The following is a 19,078-nucleotide window of genomic DNA, read 5'->3' on the forward strand; positions in this document are numbered from 1 at the left end:
AGGATTGTATTTTAAATGCGGGAGCTAAAGAGTGATAGATGTGAGACATAGCCAAATTTCTGATTCGCACTTGTCCAGTACAATGGCTCTATACAACTACTGAATACAAAATAAACACAGAAATAATACTCAAGTCTACTTGTCAGGCAATACAAATATGAGGTTAATTGTAGTTGCATCCAATTTGTGGATTATCATGCTTACCATTTACACGTAAAATGATAGCACCACCAAACACACAACAGAGAGAGAGAGAGAGAGAGAGAGAGAGAACATCTCTGACTTGTTAAAAATAACCAGCTGCTGAGCAGTTTTTCAACAACATATTTATTCAACACTACAGAGGTGCCACAATAGACCGGACCCTCAGTTAGGTCAATGGAATTTAAACCAGTTTAAACCAACTGAAAATCTGTCCCATTATGTCCATGAACAGTCTGTTCCACACTGTATATCAAAATTATTCCAGCTAAAAGAATCCTATAAACATCTTGTGATCTAATAAACATTCCAATCCAGTCATGTAGATGAGATTGGCACCATTGCGTCCGCCAACATTCTATCAAGGGGATGAACTAAAAACCAACAGATTTACCTTGGTAGACAAAATGGAAACCTCTGGCAGATGCCCCACTCTTTGCACTGAACCGCATCAATATCTGATTGGATGAAGCCAAAGGTAATGTCTCTCCTACAAATGAAGAAGGGAAAGAAAAGGAAGAGAGAGAATGGAAAAAAAATTAAATAAAGACTGGAAAGATGAGAGAATTTTAGATTTTAATAAAATATCCTGTTAAAAAAAACTGATAGACAATAGTACAATTTTCTTCTTTTTTTCCTTCCATGTTTTAGTATAAAAAATTCTGCTAATCATATTTAACAACATTAACTTTGCCATTGGAAGTATACAGAAATAATCATCAAACAGAAACATTTTGTGATGTACAATTATATTGTGTATAAACTTTCTGATATTTACTGCAGCTGTTGGGATTAGAGCTGTAATAAATTGCTTGCCTAGGAGTCTGTTACCCTTTTGGGCCAGTGTCATTTGAAGAGTTTTTGCCAGAGTTTATCTGTGACTGACAGCTTTAGCTTGCATTCCCAAATGCATTAAACAATTAAAAGCCTTTCAAAAGAAGCCCAAGGTCTCTCTCTAAAAAAATGGAATATACAATTTTAAAACAAAACAAAAAACTAAAATGAGAGAAAATAGGTTCTTGACTCTCTTTTTGCAGTGAATCTTTCTCTGTCTCTGTGAAATATTTAACATATCACATGAGTAACATTATATTATTAACAGGTTTTAGAGGGGTAGCCGTGTTAGTCTGTATCAACAAAAACAATGAGGAGTCCTTGTGGCACCTTGGAGACTAAGAAATTTAGCTTATGCCCAAATAAATGTGTTAGTCTCTAAGGTGCCACAAGGACTCCTAGTTGTTTTTATTATATTATTAAATAGATCTTCTAAAAGCAATTCAATTTAAAATAATGTTAGCTCATCCCTTGGCATGTTCTGTATGTACTCTCCTCAAGGCAAGCTTTGCAAACCTGGAAGGCAAATTTAAGAAGTCATGAAGAAACTTAAAATATTTACTCGTTTTTTTTCTCATTTGCTAAATGCATATCAAAATTCAGATTTCCAACTTCCTATTTGATATGTATATTTGTGTATTTGATTTTGTATTTCTGCACTTTTGACATGCACAGTTTACCACTCTTAATTATGACAATGGTGTGCTTACTGTTTAGTAGCATAACTCTAGAGAAACTACTGAAATGAATGGAGAGGTGCTGATTTACTCTGGTTTAAATGAGCTGACTCAATAGGTCTGATGCTTCTCTCATTCACATCAACTACACACTGTTGTAACTCTAATGACTTCAATGGAGATCTTCCAGATATACACCAGTGCAAATGCCATATGAACCTGGCACATTAAATCTGTTCTGAAGATGTCATGGAACAATAAGGAAAAACTGCACATTTTTTGCCCTTCAATCATTTTCTAAAGGCTTGTGGGGAAATATAGATGTTGGTCTTCATTTTGTGTATATATGTATGATACAGCAAAATGTGATGTTTAGATAATATTCTCTCTTTTATCTTGACAATTAAAAATCAAACAATATTTTGTTGTTAAACTACTGTAAACAATGTTAAAATGAATTCTGGAACTTTTTCCTTTGCAACCTACATGGAATGGATTTACCAAAGGAAAAAGATAGTCTTCATTTTTCAAACATTAAAACATTAATTTTCTTTAAATTATAAAACAGATACATAATATTTTTTCTAATAAGTAGTAAACAATAAAGTAAGCCACATGTTCAAGACTGAAGAGAATGGAAAACGGTGTGTTGTAAAAATCCCAAACTCATATTTGTAAAGTTCAGTGTATATGCCTCTGTGAGGCCAGATTTTCAATATTAGGTGCATGCAAGTGCAAACATATTTTTGTGCATGTTTCATTTTAGGTGTACAAATATATAACACAGGCATGCAAATCAGGGACAAAATCCTGATCCCACTGAAGTCAATGGAAGATTTGTCTTCAATGAGGCCAGGATTTCACTCCAGATACCTGCCTGCATACCTGACCAACTGTTAACTGGACATGTAAATGCAGAAATAATTGATTTTGTACACACATAAATAATTTGTGTGCATAAATTAGACACTCAGAATTTATGTGTGCAATGCAGAGATTCATACTTTAAGACCAGAAGAAACCATTAGATAGATCATCTAGTCTGACCTCATTCATAATACACACTAGAATTTAATCCAGTGACACCTGCATTGCACCCAATAACCTGTGTTTGTCTAAACCAAATCTTCCAAAAAAAAAAAAATCCAGTCTTAATATGAAGACATCAAGAGATGGAGAATCCACCACTTCCCTTGACAGTTTGTTCCAACACCTAATCCCCTTCACAATTACTTAACTTTTAAAAGCAGACCCACAATGTGCAGAAGTCCATGCTTTCTGTATTAAGTCACATAAGTGGTTTATATTTATTTTTGCTTTCTCTTTACCTGAGTGAGATCCAGAAAGTGAACTAAGAAGTCTAGCCTGAGGGTGTTCTCCATCAAATAACTCTGCCACATCATTCAGAGCAGTCTGGAAATAGGCAAATTGCCCAAACACAACTGGAAAATAATAAGAGAAAATAAAATGAAACGTACAGTATATTTTTGTTTATACTCTTTATTAAATGATTCCTCGCTGGGTTCTTGTAAGACTTCATGCAGGGAGTGCATCTTAATTTACTTTCTGTTCTGATAAAAGAGATCAACAGGTACTCATCGTATAGCCATTAGCTAATTTCATTTATTTAGTGATTAACAGGAATGCACACCCTAAATTTGATTTTCTATATTTTTGTATTTTTAAATTAAAAAATTTAATTATCCTTTCCCCAAAGGCAAGCTGTCATCATGCTGAAAAATTAGGGACTGAGTTTTGCAGCTACCATTTGAATACTATAGTATTCTGCGGGGCCTAGGGCAAATTGTCCCACTTGCCTCCTCCCCCCTTGGCCCGCCTGGGGACAGGCTTACTGAACACAGGTTACACAATCAAAGACAGAGGGGTGTTGACACAGATCGCTGTTTAGGAGAAAACATGATGGAGTCAAAAGGTTAGATTTGGAAGGGCACATTATTAAATTATTATTACTATGTGTGATACACCTTCCCTAAGATCTCAACCTGCCATTCTGTAATTGCTTCTGTTAGTAGCTCTTCCAAATTCCTTAGTGGTAAAGCTGCTGAATCCTTACAGCAAAGATTTTGTGGCATATAGTATGTACTAAATATACTAAATTGCTCTAAATCCAGTTCATTGAAGGGCTAATTTTTCAAGCCACACTTGATAAGTAAGAAGTAAAGTGGCAGTCATCTATCTTCTTCCCTGTTATCTGTGCCCACAGTAGTGGGACTGGCTTTACTGAAGGCCATACCTGAAAACGTCCTAACACCAATCACACATGCTTTAGAGATACTGTACAATTATTTTGACACACTGCAAGAATCAGATAATTTAGTTGTTGATTATTTTATAAACTTTTTTGGAGATCTCTCTTAGATAAAGTTTTGGCTTTTGTATTATATTTATATTATGTATTGTTTTTTCTTACCTACTGATTTACTGTGTATGCATGAACCCTGGATGAATGATTATGCCATGATGGTGAATGATGTAATCAATGAAAGAGTTCATGATGTTCTTGAATAACAGACATAGACCATTCTTAGATGGATTCTGTTGATGACCCTGGGGCAGATGGGATGGTGAAAACCCTTGAATCTATTATGGATCAAAAGTATGTATGTTCTCGCTAAACAATTTGCAATACTGCAAAAAGTTGTCCCTTCTTGTTGTACGAGAAACAAAGTTTCATTTTTTCTTAGAACTATTTCTAAACAGTAAATAAAATCAACCTTAGAACAAAGGAGTTAGTGAACCATAAATCAGTAAAACCAAACTCTTACCAAATTCCTTAGGTACAGTTATAGAATAGTGACAAGTCTGCCCAGCAGTATAATTATGTGGATAATTTGGTGATAAAACCACCCCATCTGATCCAGTGTACTGGCCTCCACAAGGAGCTGAAACAGAACAGAAACAAAAGCATCATCCCTTAATTCCATCTGCTACTGTCTATGGTGTTCCAGCATGAAACTGCAAAATTCAGTAACTGTAAAGTGACATTTGTGGTAATTTTGTTTTTTTCTATGGCACCAGATACAATAGTCTTTGTTAGGAAACAATATTTATCAAAGCATCTATTAAATTATATTAGCGTTTTACACAATTACATTAATTGTACGATTCTGTGGAAATAAATTATTACATTGGGAGAAACTATAAAAACAAAACTGAAAAGCTTGTTTTCAAAGTTTAATCTAACTAAAATCTCAGCAAAGACTTGCTACTTATTATTTAGATTGCATCAGCACCTATAGTGTGCAAGATGCTTTCCAAACATAGATTAAAGAGGCTATAGTCAAAAATTGTTTTGCTGTTTTTCATCAACGCTAAATAAAAAAAAAGAATAATTTATTTACAGAAATTCTTTAAAGTTACAGAAATTAAATTTGGCCTAGAAAAGTGAATATAAGGATCCATTAGTGTACCAGGCCAGAGATACTGTAAAAACCCAGGGCCAAATCCTGCTTTCAGTTAACCTGTGCAAGTGGGCTGCCATAGTTATATTGACAGGAGAAAATAGTAACAAGACGACAGAAAAGGAGAGAGTATGTAATTCTGGACAAATGGCCAACACATACAGAAAGTGGATATTATCAGACTGATACATTTTTCCTTATTTTTGTATGCAACTGCAGACGTATCCTCTGCCCAACACAAACACTACCTTCTTTCTTAGCTCCTCAGCCAAATAATCAAATGAAAAAACTGTTCAGATATCTTAGACTTAAACATCAAACCTCCTAAATGTATATAAAATGCAAAATACATTTACAACAATTATTTTATCTTCTCAATAGCACAGTGATAAAGCATTTCATTTTAATAGTATATAAGTTAGATAGTCAGTATATTGCTATTTATGACATTTAACAAATACTACAATATGGAGATTTTGCAAGGATTAAAAGGTCACCATGACATTGGAATTTTGCCACTCTAATTTCAAAGGACCAGTAATAGCCAGAAACTCATCAATTACATTTTCTTTGAAGGATTTATTTAAATTAAAGGGTCTGACATTAGATCCAAAATAGTCACATTGTTTTGATTCCTAAGGTTGGTAGGGCTCCTGGCAGCAGTGCATAATGTGAACAAAATATTTTTTACTCTGTGGAACTAAGCAATTCAAGAATATTTGTGTTTGTTGTTTATAATTCCTTCTGCACAACAGATGACCTTTTAACAATGCTGCAGCTCTTAGTTTTTGAGTACTGAGTGATTGTTTTCAGTATCCAGAGACCCTCAAAAGGCATTTTATATGAAAAGATAAACTTCTTGGCATGTAAACCTTGAAAATGTCCTTTAAACAAAACACCACACTTTTTCTTAGGAACATGACTACTGACCCGGAAGGCTATGGGCATGCACAGCCACTGCGACCACAACAGCAATTGGGTGCCTTAGGAAATGTTTGTTCCAATATTGCAAACTCTGCAGACTATTGCTCCAAAATCTCTTTTTATGTGACTATATATTTGTGCTGTTCACAGATTTTTTAAAGTTTACTAATCTTACATCCCAGGCACCAATAATGGGACCTTTTGCCTCCAGCTGCCTACTGTATAACAGATAGTTCAAATCACATAACTATCAGCTATGCTGAAATGACATTCCTATAATATTGTACGTATGGAGGAGGCAGAGAAATGTGAATCACAGTGCTCAACAAGAGACATTTGGGATTGACCAGTACAAAGCGGCTGTCCTTTAATCTGTTGAAAAGGAGGAGATGGAAATAATGGATGAATACAGAATGGGGGAAAACTGGCTTGGCAGCAGCACTGCTGAGAAGGGCCTGGGAGTTGTGCTGGATCCAACCTCAACATGAGTTAGCAATGCAATGCTGATGCAAAAAAATCAAATACAATTTTAGGTTGCATTAACAGAGGCATAGCATTCAAGTCACGGGAGGTAATAGTACTGCTCTACGCAGCACTGGTTAAGCCTCAGCTGGAGTACTGTGTCCAGTTTTGGTCACCAATATATAGAAAGGATGTACAGAAACTGGAAAGGATCCAGAGGCGAATGACAAAGATGATCCAAGGGATGGAATGCAAGCCATACGAGTAAAGAGTGCCTCAGGAGGTTGTAGAAACTCCTTCACTAGAGGTTTTCAAATGGAGGCTGAAGAGCCATCTTTCCTGGACAATTTAGATACAACAAATCTCCCATCTTGGCAGGAGGGGCAGATTAGATGACCTTTGTGGTCCCTATTAATCCTAAAAGGCTGCTGAAGGAAATTTTTTTTGTTAAAGTTTATCTGTCTGAAAAGGGGACTGGGTTAGGAAAAGACAATCTGTAAAAGCCTAAATTTCAATACAGTATTTATATATAGGACAGTGGTTTTCAACCTTTTTCCATTTGCAGACCCCCAAAATCTTTCAAATGGAGGTGCAGACCCCTTTGGAAATTCAACTTGTTTTCTGCGGTCCACTAACATAGAAGTTTTAGACTGAAAACTTGCTGAACAGAATTCAACTATAAATGTTGCATGTGCTCGGTGTGGCATTTGATGCAGCAAGAGAAAAGGTGCTAAACTGTGAGCTTCTATGGTAACAACATTTCCAGGTTTTGACCTATAGGTGGGAGGACTTTTGATTGATCAGAATAATGAAATGCCTTTTCTGGGATCTGAAACTGTATTTTCACTGTCACCTTTCACAGGCCACTTAGACATCATCTACAGACCCAGGAGTCTGAAGACCACAGGTTGAAAATCACTGATTTAGGCAAAACAGTAACATGTCAAAGATTAGGAGCAGAAAAAGTTATTCTCAATAGATAAATTTCAAACTTTTAGTAAAGGAAGTCAGTCCTCTAAGGTAGAAAGGAAAAAGTCTTGTCTAGTCAATAGCAAAAAGTAACAACCTTTAGTATTTCAAAAAGAAAGATTAGTTCAACTATAGACCACTTGACTCTCAGAAAGTACTTGCAAGAAAGGCATGTAGAAATTATTTTGTTCAAAGGTTCTTAAAAATCTAAGCAAAGAAGGCAAACTGCACCTACCTGATCTGTGTATCAAAACATGCAATGACTCAGGCAATGTTATATTTTATCTGGTTTTTTGCAACATAATCCATATTATATATAATTATCATAGTGAAGGATGGCAAGGACAGAACAGTAATTAACCATATTAAGTTAGAGAATACATTTGCAATGATACTACTCTTTTTTGAAGATGCTTATCCTGAATGAAACTAAAGATGTTGAGAGTATGACAAAATGTGTGTACATCTGAATGTAGAGACAAAATTTAGCTGGAGATCCACTGAATGTTTTAACTACTGTGACAAAAGATGGCGAAGTAAGACTTGAATTCAGACATCAAACTTTTAAACTCCTTTTGGCTTTCAAAAAGGATGGATAAAAATAGATTTTAAAAAAATAGACTTTTTATTTAAATCTGTTTTTAGATCATTCAGTATGGGTTTATTATTTTAAATAAACCAATTTGAAATTATTGCAACCTATATTAAATTCTAAGAGTTTTATTATCTATTAAAGTCATTTAAATTAAATTAAAATAATATTAAAGAATACATATTTGCTGCTGAAGTTTTAAAGAAAGTCAGACCACTGAACTGGTGGAAGTAACTGTTTAAATACCTGTAACCATAGTTTGTTGTAGTGATAAAACCAATTTTTGACCATAGTAGTCTCTTTTGCAGGTGCAAAGATAATATTTTCTTCATTTCAGTTTATTCAACTAGTTCACCATGAGTAGTTCTCTGAAAGTTAAGAGACCAACTGGGAATTGAAAATGCAGAAAAGCTAGGTTTTTAAAATTTGTATTATTTCCAATTTATGCATTAAAAACTAGGTGCAAAAGTAGCTACTAGTTCTGAAATCTTGATGGGAAATGGTGACCAGAAACAATCAGTTCTGTTTAATAAGTCAGTTTTAAATGAAAAATATGTTTTGATAAACTTTTTGATACATTTTTTCTTATGTATCCAGCATATTTAAGGTAGTTTTATGTCACTAAAAAAGCCTAAAGAAAACAAAACACAACACCAAACAAATTTTAAATGCTGTTAATTTGAATTTCCATTCAAATAGAGCTTGATTCAAATCACAAGTAAAAAAAAAATCTAATAAGTAAGAAATCCTTCAACAATTTCCAACATAATAAAAACTGTAAAAATTAAGAACCTGAATAAGTGCAAGTTAACCTATATAACTGCTTAAATAAATGGGTATAGATATAGCGTATCCTCCTGGTGAGCAAAAGGAAGCCCCAATTTTAGTGTGAAAGCTATATTTAGGTGTAAATCAACATGTTTTAATTCTTAAACCAATTAATGAGACTCAGCTTTTCTATAGGAAAATACAAAAAGTAGAAATACAAACCATTTGTATTTGTAGAAATACAAATAAACTCAATTATTTAAATCAAGATTTCATGCTTGCTAATTTAAATCATAATTAAAATCAGTGATTTCAACCAATCCACCCTACTTTCAGAGAGCTAAAGAAGCTCCTTAGCATAATCACAGTGGAAATATGCTCTTCAATCTATTTTTAAGGCAATCAATGTAAGTGCCATTATTCTATCCCCTTTTGGTCCACTCAGATCCCTGAGTATATGGCAATCTTGTCATTATTGCAATATCTATTTTAAATCAAACTGATATGAAAAAGTTGTGGGGAGAAATTAGTGTGGTTGAGCTCACATCAGCAGCTTTTGGAACCCAAATATCCCAGGCAAAATTTTACAGACATAAAAAACAACTGCATGAAAGGTATTTCCTTTTAGGGAAAGTATATCCAGTACTGACTTTCAAGCACTTCTCCCATATTTCCACTTCCAATCTTTCTGCTTTCCTTTACTTCATCTTTCCAGCACGCACCAGAAAAATAGATTTTCTTAAAACTTTTTAAAAATTCCAATTTTATTTACAGGTTACGTACTGAAAATTTGGGGCACATAAAAAACAGAGGTTCAGTGTCTGCTTTAAATGTATAACAGAACGAGGCCTTAATTATGGCATTGCAAAGGCTTTTCCATAATAACACCTTAGAAACACATAGACATACATATAATATGATGTATACTGTATTATTGGAGAAACAGTGTCTGGCCATTTAATTAAAGTACTAAATCATAAATGAAGATGAAAAAGAAGATGGATTGAGGCTATGTATGCAACCTGAACTTAACCATTTGCGTAGTGCTGGGTGTTTTTTTCCTGTGAGCGTAACATTCTCTCTCTTTCTCTCTCTCTCTTTCTCCCTCACACACACACACAGAGTTTCATCAGCACAACAATCCAGGTATAATAGCATCCCTATGTCATTAATGTAATAATTGATAAAATATTATGCCATTTTAAATGGAGGGAAATATAAGTTTCAGGCCTCTACTTTTCACACCTAAAATGAAGGTCTAAGATTACAAAACCATCTCTGTGTTTTCACAAAGATTACTATCAAAATAGACTAAGAGGCGCACCACACATCTAGGTCATTGCTAATATAACCACCAAGCGATAAATACGAACAAACAAAAAATCTTACAGGAGCCCATTTTTTTCAGAATAATTGAATCACTCAACTCTTTCTTCAAAATAACTAATGTACATATTATTGTTTCATGAACGCTTCACATTCAAGAAGATATCAGTGCACTATTTACACTTGGTTCACATTTTCAAGGTTTCCTCTATGAGAGGCCAGACACTTATTTAAAAAATTAAATCTTAGATTCTGCTAAATTTGAACTTGTCATGCAAATTACAAAAATATATCAAACAAGCTGGCTAGGGTTTGCAAGCCATGTGTTTGATACCACTCTGCTTGGTGCTAATGAATATACTGTGTAAAAATGAACAGCTTTGTAGTGTATAGATATACATATATCACAAAAAACAAAGTTACAGGAGGTATGTCATGGAGTATGACAGAGAGAGACTGGAGAGGACAGGAACTCTTACAACTGTGAAGTGCAGCAGATATTTAAAGCTGGACAAGTGTCAGTTTAAGATGAGAGCTAGTCAGGGCAGAGGTGGGAGAGCAGTGGAAGATAACATTAATGTAACATTCTTTACAGAATTCAGAACTTGGATTATAGGTCCTACAAATTCCCAGATACATAATCTGTAGGCTTGCAGGTTTGTCTTACTGGACAAATTTATTATATCATGTCATGAAAATATGTTATTGCATTGGAATGTGATGAGAGGCCAGAATACACTCTGGATTGCTTTGGGGTCTCCTGTCACTCTTGATTGCCGGAGACTATTTACCCCATACAAGTTAGAAAGATTACAGAAAAGGTGGGCTGGTTGGTAAGAGTAGCATACTCATTTCAACCCACATTTCGGATTCATTCCTGACTGTCAAGTTTCCTGCAGCCACATGTGAAACATTTAAAGTTCTGGGTTTCTTTTAAAACACCGTCCAAAGCAAGCACTTTAAAACTAAGACAGGTATTTTAAAGCTTCAAGGACAGAAGGAATGGATCTAAGTTGAGGACTGTGGTCTAATGAATCCTGCGAATCACTGAAAATAATGTAATTTGTTGTGCAAGTCTGTGATGCTAATTAAGTACATTCATTCATGTTTAATTTATTTGTATGGTAATATTTTAAAAGGAAAATGGTGGGGGAATCAAACACATATATGTGCATTACAGTTAAAAACAGACATTAGGTCTTTTCTGATATGATATAGTACAAAGTAGTCATTTTTATAGCTCATTATTTACTTAATAGCCCTTAATGAAGCCATTAAAGACTTATCTTCTAAACATATAATTATTGAAATTATTATTTAATCCACAGTCTACAATGAACGGTCTACTTAGGACATGTTTTATTTGCTGATCACTGAACTGATAAATCATGATATGGTCTATATGGGATATTTTTTCAGAAGCCAAAGTACATATAGGTTCATATAATAGATTCATCATGCTACAAAATGTTATTAAAATCCTATTTTTATTTTGTAAGGTACAAAAGCACATTTTGGGGTTTAGTATTCAAACCACTCCAGAACTATTGAATTGATTTGTTTTCAACTAGGTATACAAGTGACATTCTGGACCGTCACAAGAGCTGACATTTTCAACTTTTAAAAATGGAAGATTGTTAATTCACCCATAAAACTTTCTCAAAATTGAAGGTTATAATGGAAATTATTATATAATTTTAACTATAGTGATATGTATTGTGCCAGTATGATATTTCAGTTTCACCTCAGTCACATAAACTTGCTAGGACCATTGAAACTTCTCATCTTCTAAAGTTATAGCTGGACTTTTAAAGGATACTTTGAAATGAAGAATGACAGAAAACCTTTGTCTGTAGTAATATTTAGCTGCCTATATCATCCTAAACAGGTTTCCTGATGTGATCAAGGACACTTGTAAAGATATTTCATAAGGTGTAAACATAAAGATGTCTTTCAACCAAAATTGGATAAAATGAAGCTTTACAGCGATAAGGCACAGTTCAGTGTGGTACTCAGTGCTCTGCATCCCCACTGAAGTCAACGAGAATAGAAGATGCTCAGACAGAATCAGACCCAGCAGAATAATGTAACCTAAGTAAATAAAGGGACACCAGTATTTTATTTCTCAAAATGAAACGTATCTACTGTACGGTAATGCCCACCTAGGGAATCACATTTTTTTAAAAATTACTAACAACCTCTTCTCTTGCTGCTACAATGTTCTCAAAACATTATCATCATTAATTTTTGGCAATATTTGGAACATTGCTATAAAAAAATCAGACAGTTTTTAGAGATACTCATACAAAGTAAAATATAAAATCATGCACCATATTTCTGGGTGCTGATTCCTTATTAGCCACCACCCAAAGATCAGAGGGAATGCAAGCACAGGGGCTAGGGACTGCTTTGATTGCATCTCCGCATGTATGACTTTCTGTCTGTGTGGGTCAGAAACAACCAGAAAAAAGGGCAGACAGATGCAGAAAGCCAGGAGACAACAAGCGAGGCACTGGAGTGGTGGCCTTGAGAAAAAGCTAAGAAAGAGAACTTTATGAACAGACTGCTGGCTAGAAAGAGTCTTAAATTCTAAAGAAACTGCCTCCTGTTGTTTGATTTCTACTGTGTTCTGGGAAACAGAATTTTATGTACATTCTTTGTAAATAAACATGATTGCACTAAAGAAATACCTGTCTCCCTCCTCAATTTCTCTTCCTAACTGAAACAACCTGATACTACCCTATTTACAAGAACAATGGGACTCTATCATTCCAACTATTATTTATGAAGTGGTGTCTTAGAAGACTTGGGCCTTTTCTACATTGCTACTTTACAGTGCTGCAACTTTCTTGCTCAGGGGTGTGAAACACACACACACACACACACACACCCCTGGGCGCTGCAAGTTTCAGCACTGTACAGTGGCAGTGTAGACAGTGCAACAGTGCTGGCAGCTGTTCCCCTCATGGGCGTGGTTTTTTTACAGCACTGGGAGAGCTCTCTCCCAATGCTGGTGCCACGACTACACAGCCACGTTAAAGCACTGCTACCGCGGCGCTTTAACATTGCTAGTGAAGACACGCCCTAAGAAGTTAGGAATGGGGAAGTTCAACTAACCAACCCCTCTAGTTACTGAAATGTCTAATTTCCCAGAGAATCTGAGAAAGGTGTCATTATGAAAAGTTTAAAATAGAATAGTCAGAACAGGCAGTTATAAGTAATGAGGGTATGAAATACCCAATGCATCGATAATAGTATGAGCTGTAGTGAGGTAAAGAATCCATCTATCCTAAAATAGATATGGGGTAAAGAGGATAATCTGGGTTTCACAACCTGGCCCAGTCCTGCTCTCTGAACAGAATCCAGTCTGTTACAATTGTATCCAACTGCTGAGTCCCATATGCTTCTAAGCCCCTTGGGTCTGGGTGGTGACTAATCACCATTCCTAGCTGTGGATCTTTCACGCACACTCCTACATGCAGACCCAATGTCTGATCGCTTCCTTGGGCACAGGGATCCCACAGTCTAGCCACCTATGTCCTGGAATCAGTATCACAGCTCTCCCATGCCCCCGGATGCTTAGAGTATACCAGAGACAATGTGGTAGTAAAGCCAGGAACACCGGCTTAATAAAAAGAAAAGGAGTACTAGTGGCACTTTAGAGACTAACCAATTTATTTGAGCATAAGCTTTTGTGAGCTACAGCTCACTTCACCGATGAAGTGAGCTGTAGCTCACGAAAGCTTATGCTCAAATAAATTGGTTAGTCTCTAAGGTGCCACTAGTACTAAGTGAGCTGTAGCTCACGAAAGCTTATGCTCAAATAAATTGGTTAGTCTCTAAGGTGCCACTAGTACTCCTTTTCTTTCTGTGAATACAGACTAACACAGCTGCTACTCTGAAACCCAGGCTTAATAAAGGATTTCTTAACCTCAAAAACTTTACTCCAAGAAAATAAGCACAACAGAGTTACACATCAGTGTGGGTGGGGACAGAAGAACAGTCCTGAATGAACCCCAAGGTCAGATCTCACCCCACCTGAGAGCCCTGGTCAGCATCCTTTAGTTGGGGCAGTCTCTCCTGCCTTCTCATATCTCCATCCAGCCTGCTTGCATGGGGCTATGAAATGGCCCCCGGTTTAAAAAGTCTCTAACAGTCTCTGTGTTATCTCTGCCATTCAAATCTCCAACTCCCCGCTGCAGTTGGATAGTGTGTAGAGAGTTCATTGCTTCAAAGGATTGGCTTCATCACTGGGAGATGTTCCAAATCAATGGCCACTGATGACTCTCCCATTTTTAGCCCTCTTTGAGATGTCCCACACCCTAGCATGAGCAGGATGTCCAGAGTAGAGTAACCTTATGAGGATTTGACTGGTTTTCAACACGACCTGGATATCTTAACACAAGATGAAGGTTACATTACAAAGTGAAAGTTTCAGGGATAGTTACAATCAAAATGGTGTTCACCAAACCAAATGGAGTTCACAATTTGACACGGACATACCTCCAATCTTTCACATTATCTTCACACAGATAAAGTTCAAAGAAACAATGGATTAAAATGTGGTTACAGAGAACATATAGAGGGGGGAGAGGAGAGGAGTGAAGATAAAATCCTGAAGTGGAGCTGCCAAAAGAGATACTGTCAGCAAGGTAGTGTGTAGAACAACAACCGGGAGAGGACAGCATTTTTCAGCAGTGGAATTTACATGTTTTAAACTTGTTGTTTTAAATAAATGATTTTTAAAAAAATATTCTTCTTGGCAATTTGAGTTGCACATTTATCTCATTTTTCAGTTGACCATAACAGACTAGAATAGATATGTGGTTACCTAAAGCAGTCTTCAAGTGGCCTGTGGTACTGGCCAAACTTACTTCACACAAAGTTAAACGTATCATTGATAGTATAGTATCATATACTAGCTACAGAATGTATACAATCACATCATAAAACAAAGACACATAATAAACAGTACTTTTGCGAGCTTTATATTTATTTTACTTTTAAACAACCTCAGGTTAAGTGGAACAATGTTTTGTTTTTTTTTCAATCGCCTCCCATATGGGGGGAAAAAAACACTGTTCCACTTAACCTGAGATTGTTTAAAAGTAAAACAAATATAAAGCATACCAAAGATACCAGTTAGGTGTGTATATATATATATATATATATACACACACTGTTTAATACATTGTTTAACTGGTATCTTCTAAATATGCATGTATATATAAGGTGCAACTCACTTTCTTTTCTTCTTGTTATGTGGACCGGAAAACGCATATATGTATATATAAATATTGTTACTTGTTTTGGTTTCTCTATATCTGTATCTACTTTTTCCCTCTCTCACACTCAAGTTTTCAGGTCCAAGTAACAAGAAGAAAAGAAAGTGAATTGCATATTATATATCCATACATATACACACATCTTTAAAAGATTCCAGTTAAACATGGCCATATAAAATCATGGCCAGTCATATCAAATTTAGAGCAAGGATGAAAGTAAAACTCATTTTCTTTCCTGCTTGTTAATCCAGATTTTTTTTCAATCTGAGGATAGGCTCTGACGGCTCAAGAAAAGTGACACCTATTTCCAGCCGCTGCTATTAAAGACTTTCTTGCTGCTAAGGTCTTGTCCAATGAATAACAGAATTTGTTCTTTTTACATTTAAAATGAAACTGCTGCAATTCACTTAACTTGGACCTGAAAGCTATCAAGCTAAGATGTCAGGAGAAAAAAAAATCAGACTGAGATGGATCAAAATCTGAATTTAACAAGTTATCAGATAAATTGTTCCATTGAATTCATTATTGCTTCATGACAAATTTTATTATACGAGCTTTTAAAGTTTCCTAACAAAAGTTTAATATGAAATAAAAATTCACATTGGAATTTTATCTATTACAGTGTTTTATCATAATATAATTATTATTTTATGAAAGAAGACTTCTCTCTATATACAGTAGCTCATTTTAACCCTCTGTTACAATACAATCAACAATCTGAAACCTTTAAAGAAATGTTGCATTACACAATGAAATTATTTTCTCTTGCTAGCTCTGAGAAAATGTTCTATATTTTCAACTCCAATAAAATGTGTACAGTGATTTTATATGACTATAACATTATGCAAAGTGTTACTATTATGTGTGACTGTCAAGTGATCACTGTAAGAAAGCCAGATTTCATAAGAAGTGCTATAAAATAGACAGCGGTTTTGAGAAAACTTTAAAAGCAACTAAAAGTCAGTAGTAGTTAAATGATTTAATTGTAGAGAAGAAATGTCATCCACTGGTTAAAGCTCTAACTGGAATTTGGGAAAGTTATGTTCAGCTTGCTACTGTGACATATTTCCTATGTGACCTTGAACAAGTCACTTAGGCATGGGTTTTTAAAGGCACTTAGGATACTGAAGATGCAGTAATCATCTGGAGGGATTTTCAAAAGCACTTAAGCACCTAACTCCCACAATATAGTTTTTGAAAAACTCTTTTGAAAATTCCATATAGCTAGAAATATCCAATCATTACCATGTTCTCAGCATTGAAACTGCAGAAAATATTTCTGAGGATCCAGCTGTTGCAATGCAATGCAGAGATGCACAGGACATATCTCAGGATGGCTACTCATCCCAACCTGCAAAACAATCAAGCCTGCACATAAAAGATCTCCAACCATCCAAGTGAGACAGGCTATCTTTGTAGGAGATTCTATACTAAGAAGAATGGAAAGTAAGAATGTTCTGCAAGGGACAAGCAGACAAGGAGATGGCAGTGCTCTCTTCCCAGAGCCAATCTGAAACAGCATGAGTGAATAAAGTCAGATTGCGTTCTGAAATCAGCAGGTAAAGATCCGCTAGTGATGGTGGATATCAGCACTAATAATATGGCTTCACATGATACCTCACAGGTTAGAGATGACATCAGAGATCTCAGAAGGGTGCTGAATGACAGATTAGTAACTGAAATTGGATGGGCTTCTGAAGTTGGTGGACATGGATCCACTGATCATGGTAGATATCTACACTAATGATCCCACTTCACAGGATATCTCACTAATAAATTACTTTAGGGAATTTAGAAAAGCATTAAAGGCTAAGACTATCCAAGTTATCTTTTTGGATATCCTTCCTGTCCTATGAGAAAAGGAAGACAAAAGGCAGAAGATTCTGGAAATAAACTGCTGGCTAGGTAAGTGGAGTAAGGTATACAGTTTGGGCTTTTTTGGAACATTGGTCAATCTTATATGAGGAGAAGGGAATGTACAGTTTGGATGGCCTTTGTCTCAGTAGAAGGGGAACCAATCCTCTATGGGACAGGAGAATATTAAACTAACAACAAAAGGGCAGGGTGAAAAGAGGGAACAAAGAAGACTTATTTAACACAAAATCAAGATGTCAAGAAAAAAAAAATCAAAATGTCACCTGAGTTAATGGGTCAGATGAAAATGGAGCCAAGTTTATTGCTGGGTAGATGAGAAATGGAGAAGTCCACAATGTGTTCACCTCACCAGTAAAGAAAGGGGGAGTTGAGCCTTGTGACTGGGTGTACCCTAGGGGATGGAAGGCTGACTAAGCCAATTAGAAGAGGTTGAGAAGGGGACAGCCCTACCTAAGGGTGAGGGGGATTTCCTGTCTCTCCCTGCCTGAGGGAGCATGAATGATCTGACTGTCTCTCCTTGCCTGAGAGTTTGACTATTTTCTCTTGAAAGGAGTTTGCCAAAGCACTCTGGAAGAGAGCAAATTGACTTAGAAAACACTGAGGGGGGTCCCTACATTGTGGGGAGCTTTTCCATTGTGAGTAAAAATCTATTGTTCTGCAAAGAGGTTAGTCCCCTGGGCAAATCGGCACTCTCATCACCTTGCCACACTTAATCACTTCAGGTCTGCAACAATGCTTCAAGGTACATTGGAACCTCCACATCTTAGAGCCCACTAGTTGGAATAAACTGGACATGTGAATCCAAGAAAATCTATCCTGGCGGTGTTACTTCCTGGTTGTATCCTGTTACTGATGTACCCACTCCAAATCAATCTTGCCCTTTCCTTTCTGTGCTTCCTCTATATTTAGCCTTGTAAATAATCTGTACCTTGATTGTCAGTTCATCCATTACAGAGGTGCCAGAAGACTGTATGTACAAGTTATAAGGCTAGCCATAGGGATAAGTACTGGTTTGGGGATAGTTGAAACCAAATAGGGAAGTAAGGTAGGGTTCAGAACGTAAACAGGTGGAGGCACCACATGTCAGTGGTTAAGAACCCAGGCTGTTGAAACCCACAGTGGCCAGTGCCGAATGACACTGGGTAAAGGCTCCTGTTGATGATTAGCTGTGACGCATAAAACCCTCTGACACAAAGGCATCAATGGATTTGAAGGGAAGAAATTATCTGATTGCCTATTTACATGAATCCTAGGATTGTAGCAAGCAAATGAGAGAAAATCCAATTGTTCATTTATGAACATAAATTTGACCTCGTTACTATTACTGAAACCTGGTGGAATGTTTTGCATGACTAGAATATTAAAATCACTGGCTATGACCTATTTAGGAAGGTTCAAACAGTTAAAAGGGGATAGGGAGTGGCACTCTATGTCCAATATGGTATTATATATTTCCAAGTCACTGAGAGTTTCAAAGCTTATGGTTTAATGTGATAATACATAAAACACATGATGGGGTACTAGTTGGTATATATCACAAATAACCAAATCACATTGGAGAACAGGATGACTGGATCATTGCGTGCGCACACACACACACACACACACAATGCATAGGGGAAAAGCTGCACTATCATGGGGGAATTCAGTGTGAATGACATATGCTGGAGGTCTCATGCTGCCAGTACTAAAATGTCCTTAGAATTTTTTAAAAATATATAGATGACAACTCCCTAACTCAAA

At 36.0% G+C, this 19,078-nt stretch overlaps 1 protein-coding gene across 2 annotated transcripts in view; it reads right to left on the minus strand.

The window, feature by feature from the left end:
- Window positions 1-19,078, minus strand: part of CSMD1 (CUB and Sushi multiple domains 1) — a 1,991,107-nt gene that overhangs the window by 297,329 nt on the left and 1,674,700 nt on the right. For both annotated transcript variants that reach the window (XM_048845330.2, XM_048845329.2), the window contains exons 31-33: window positions 4,499-4,615; window positions 3,041-3,154; window positions 596-691 (exon numbers count right to left, since the gene is read on the minus strand). In XM_048845330.2, coding sequence (XP_048701287.2) covers window positions 596-691; window positions 3,041-3,154; window positions 4,499-4,615 — 327 coding nt within the window. The remainder of the gene's footprint in view (window positions 1-595; window positions 692-3,040; window positions 3,155-4,498; window positions 4,616-19,078) is intronic.

This window comes from Caretta caretta, chromosome 3, assembly GCF_965140235.1.
Source record: "Caretta caretta isolate rCarCar2 chromosome 3, rCarCar1.hap1, whole genome shotgun sequence".
NCBI lineage: Eukaryota > Metazoa > Chordata > Testudines > Cheloniidae > Caretta > Caretta caretta.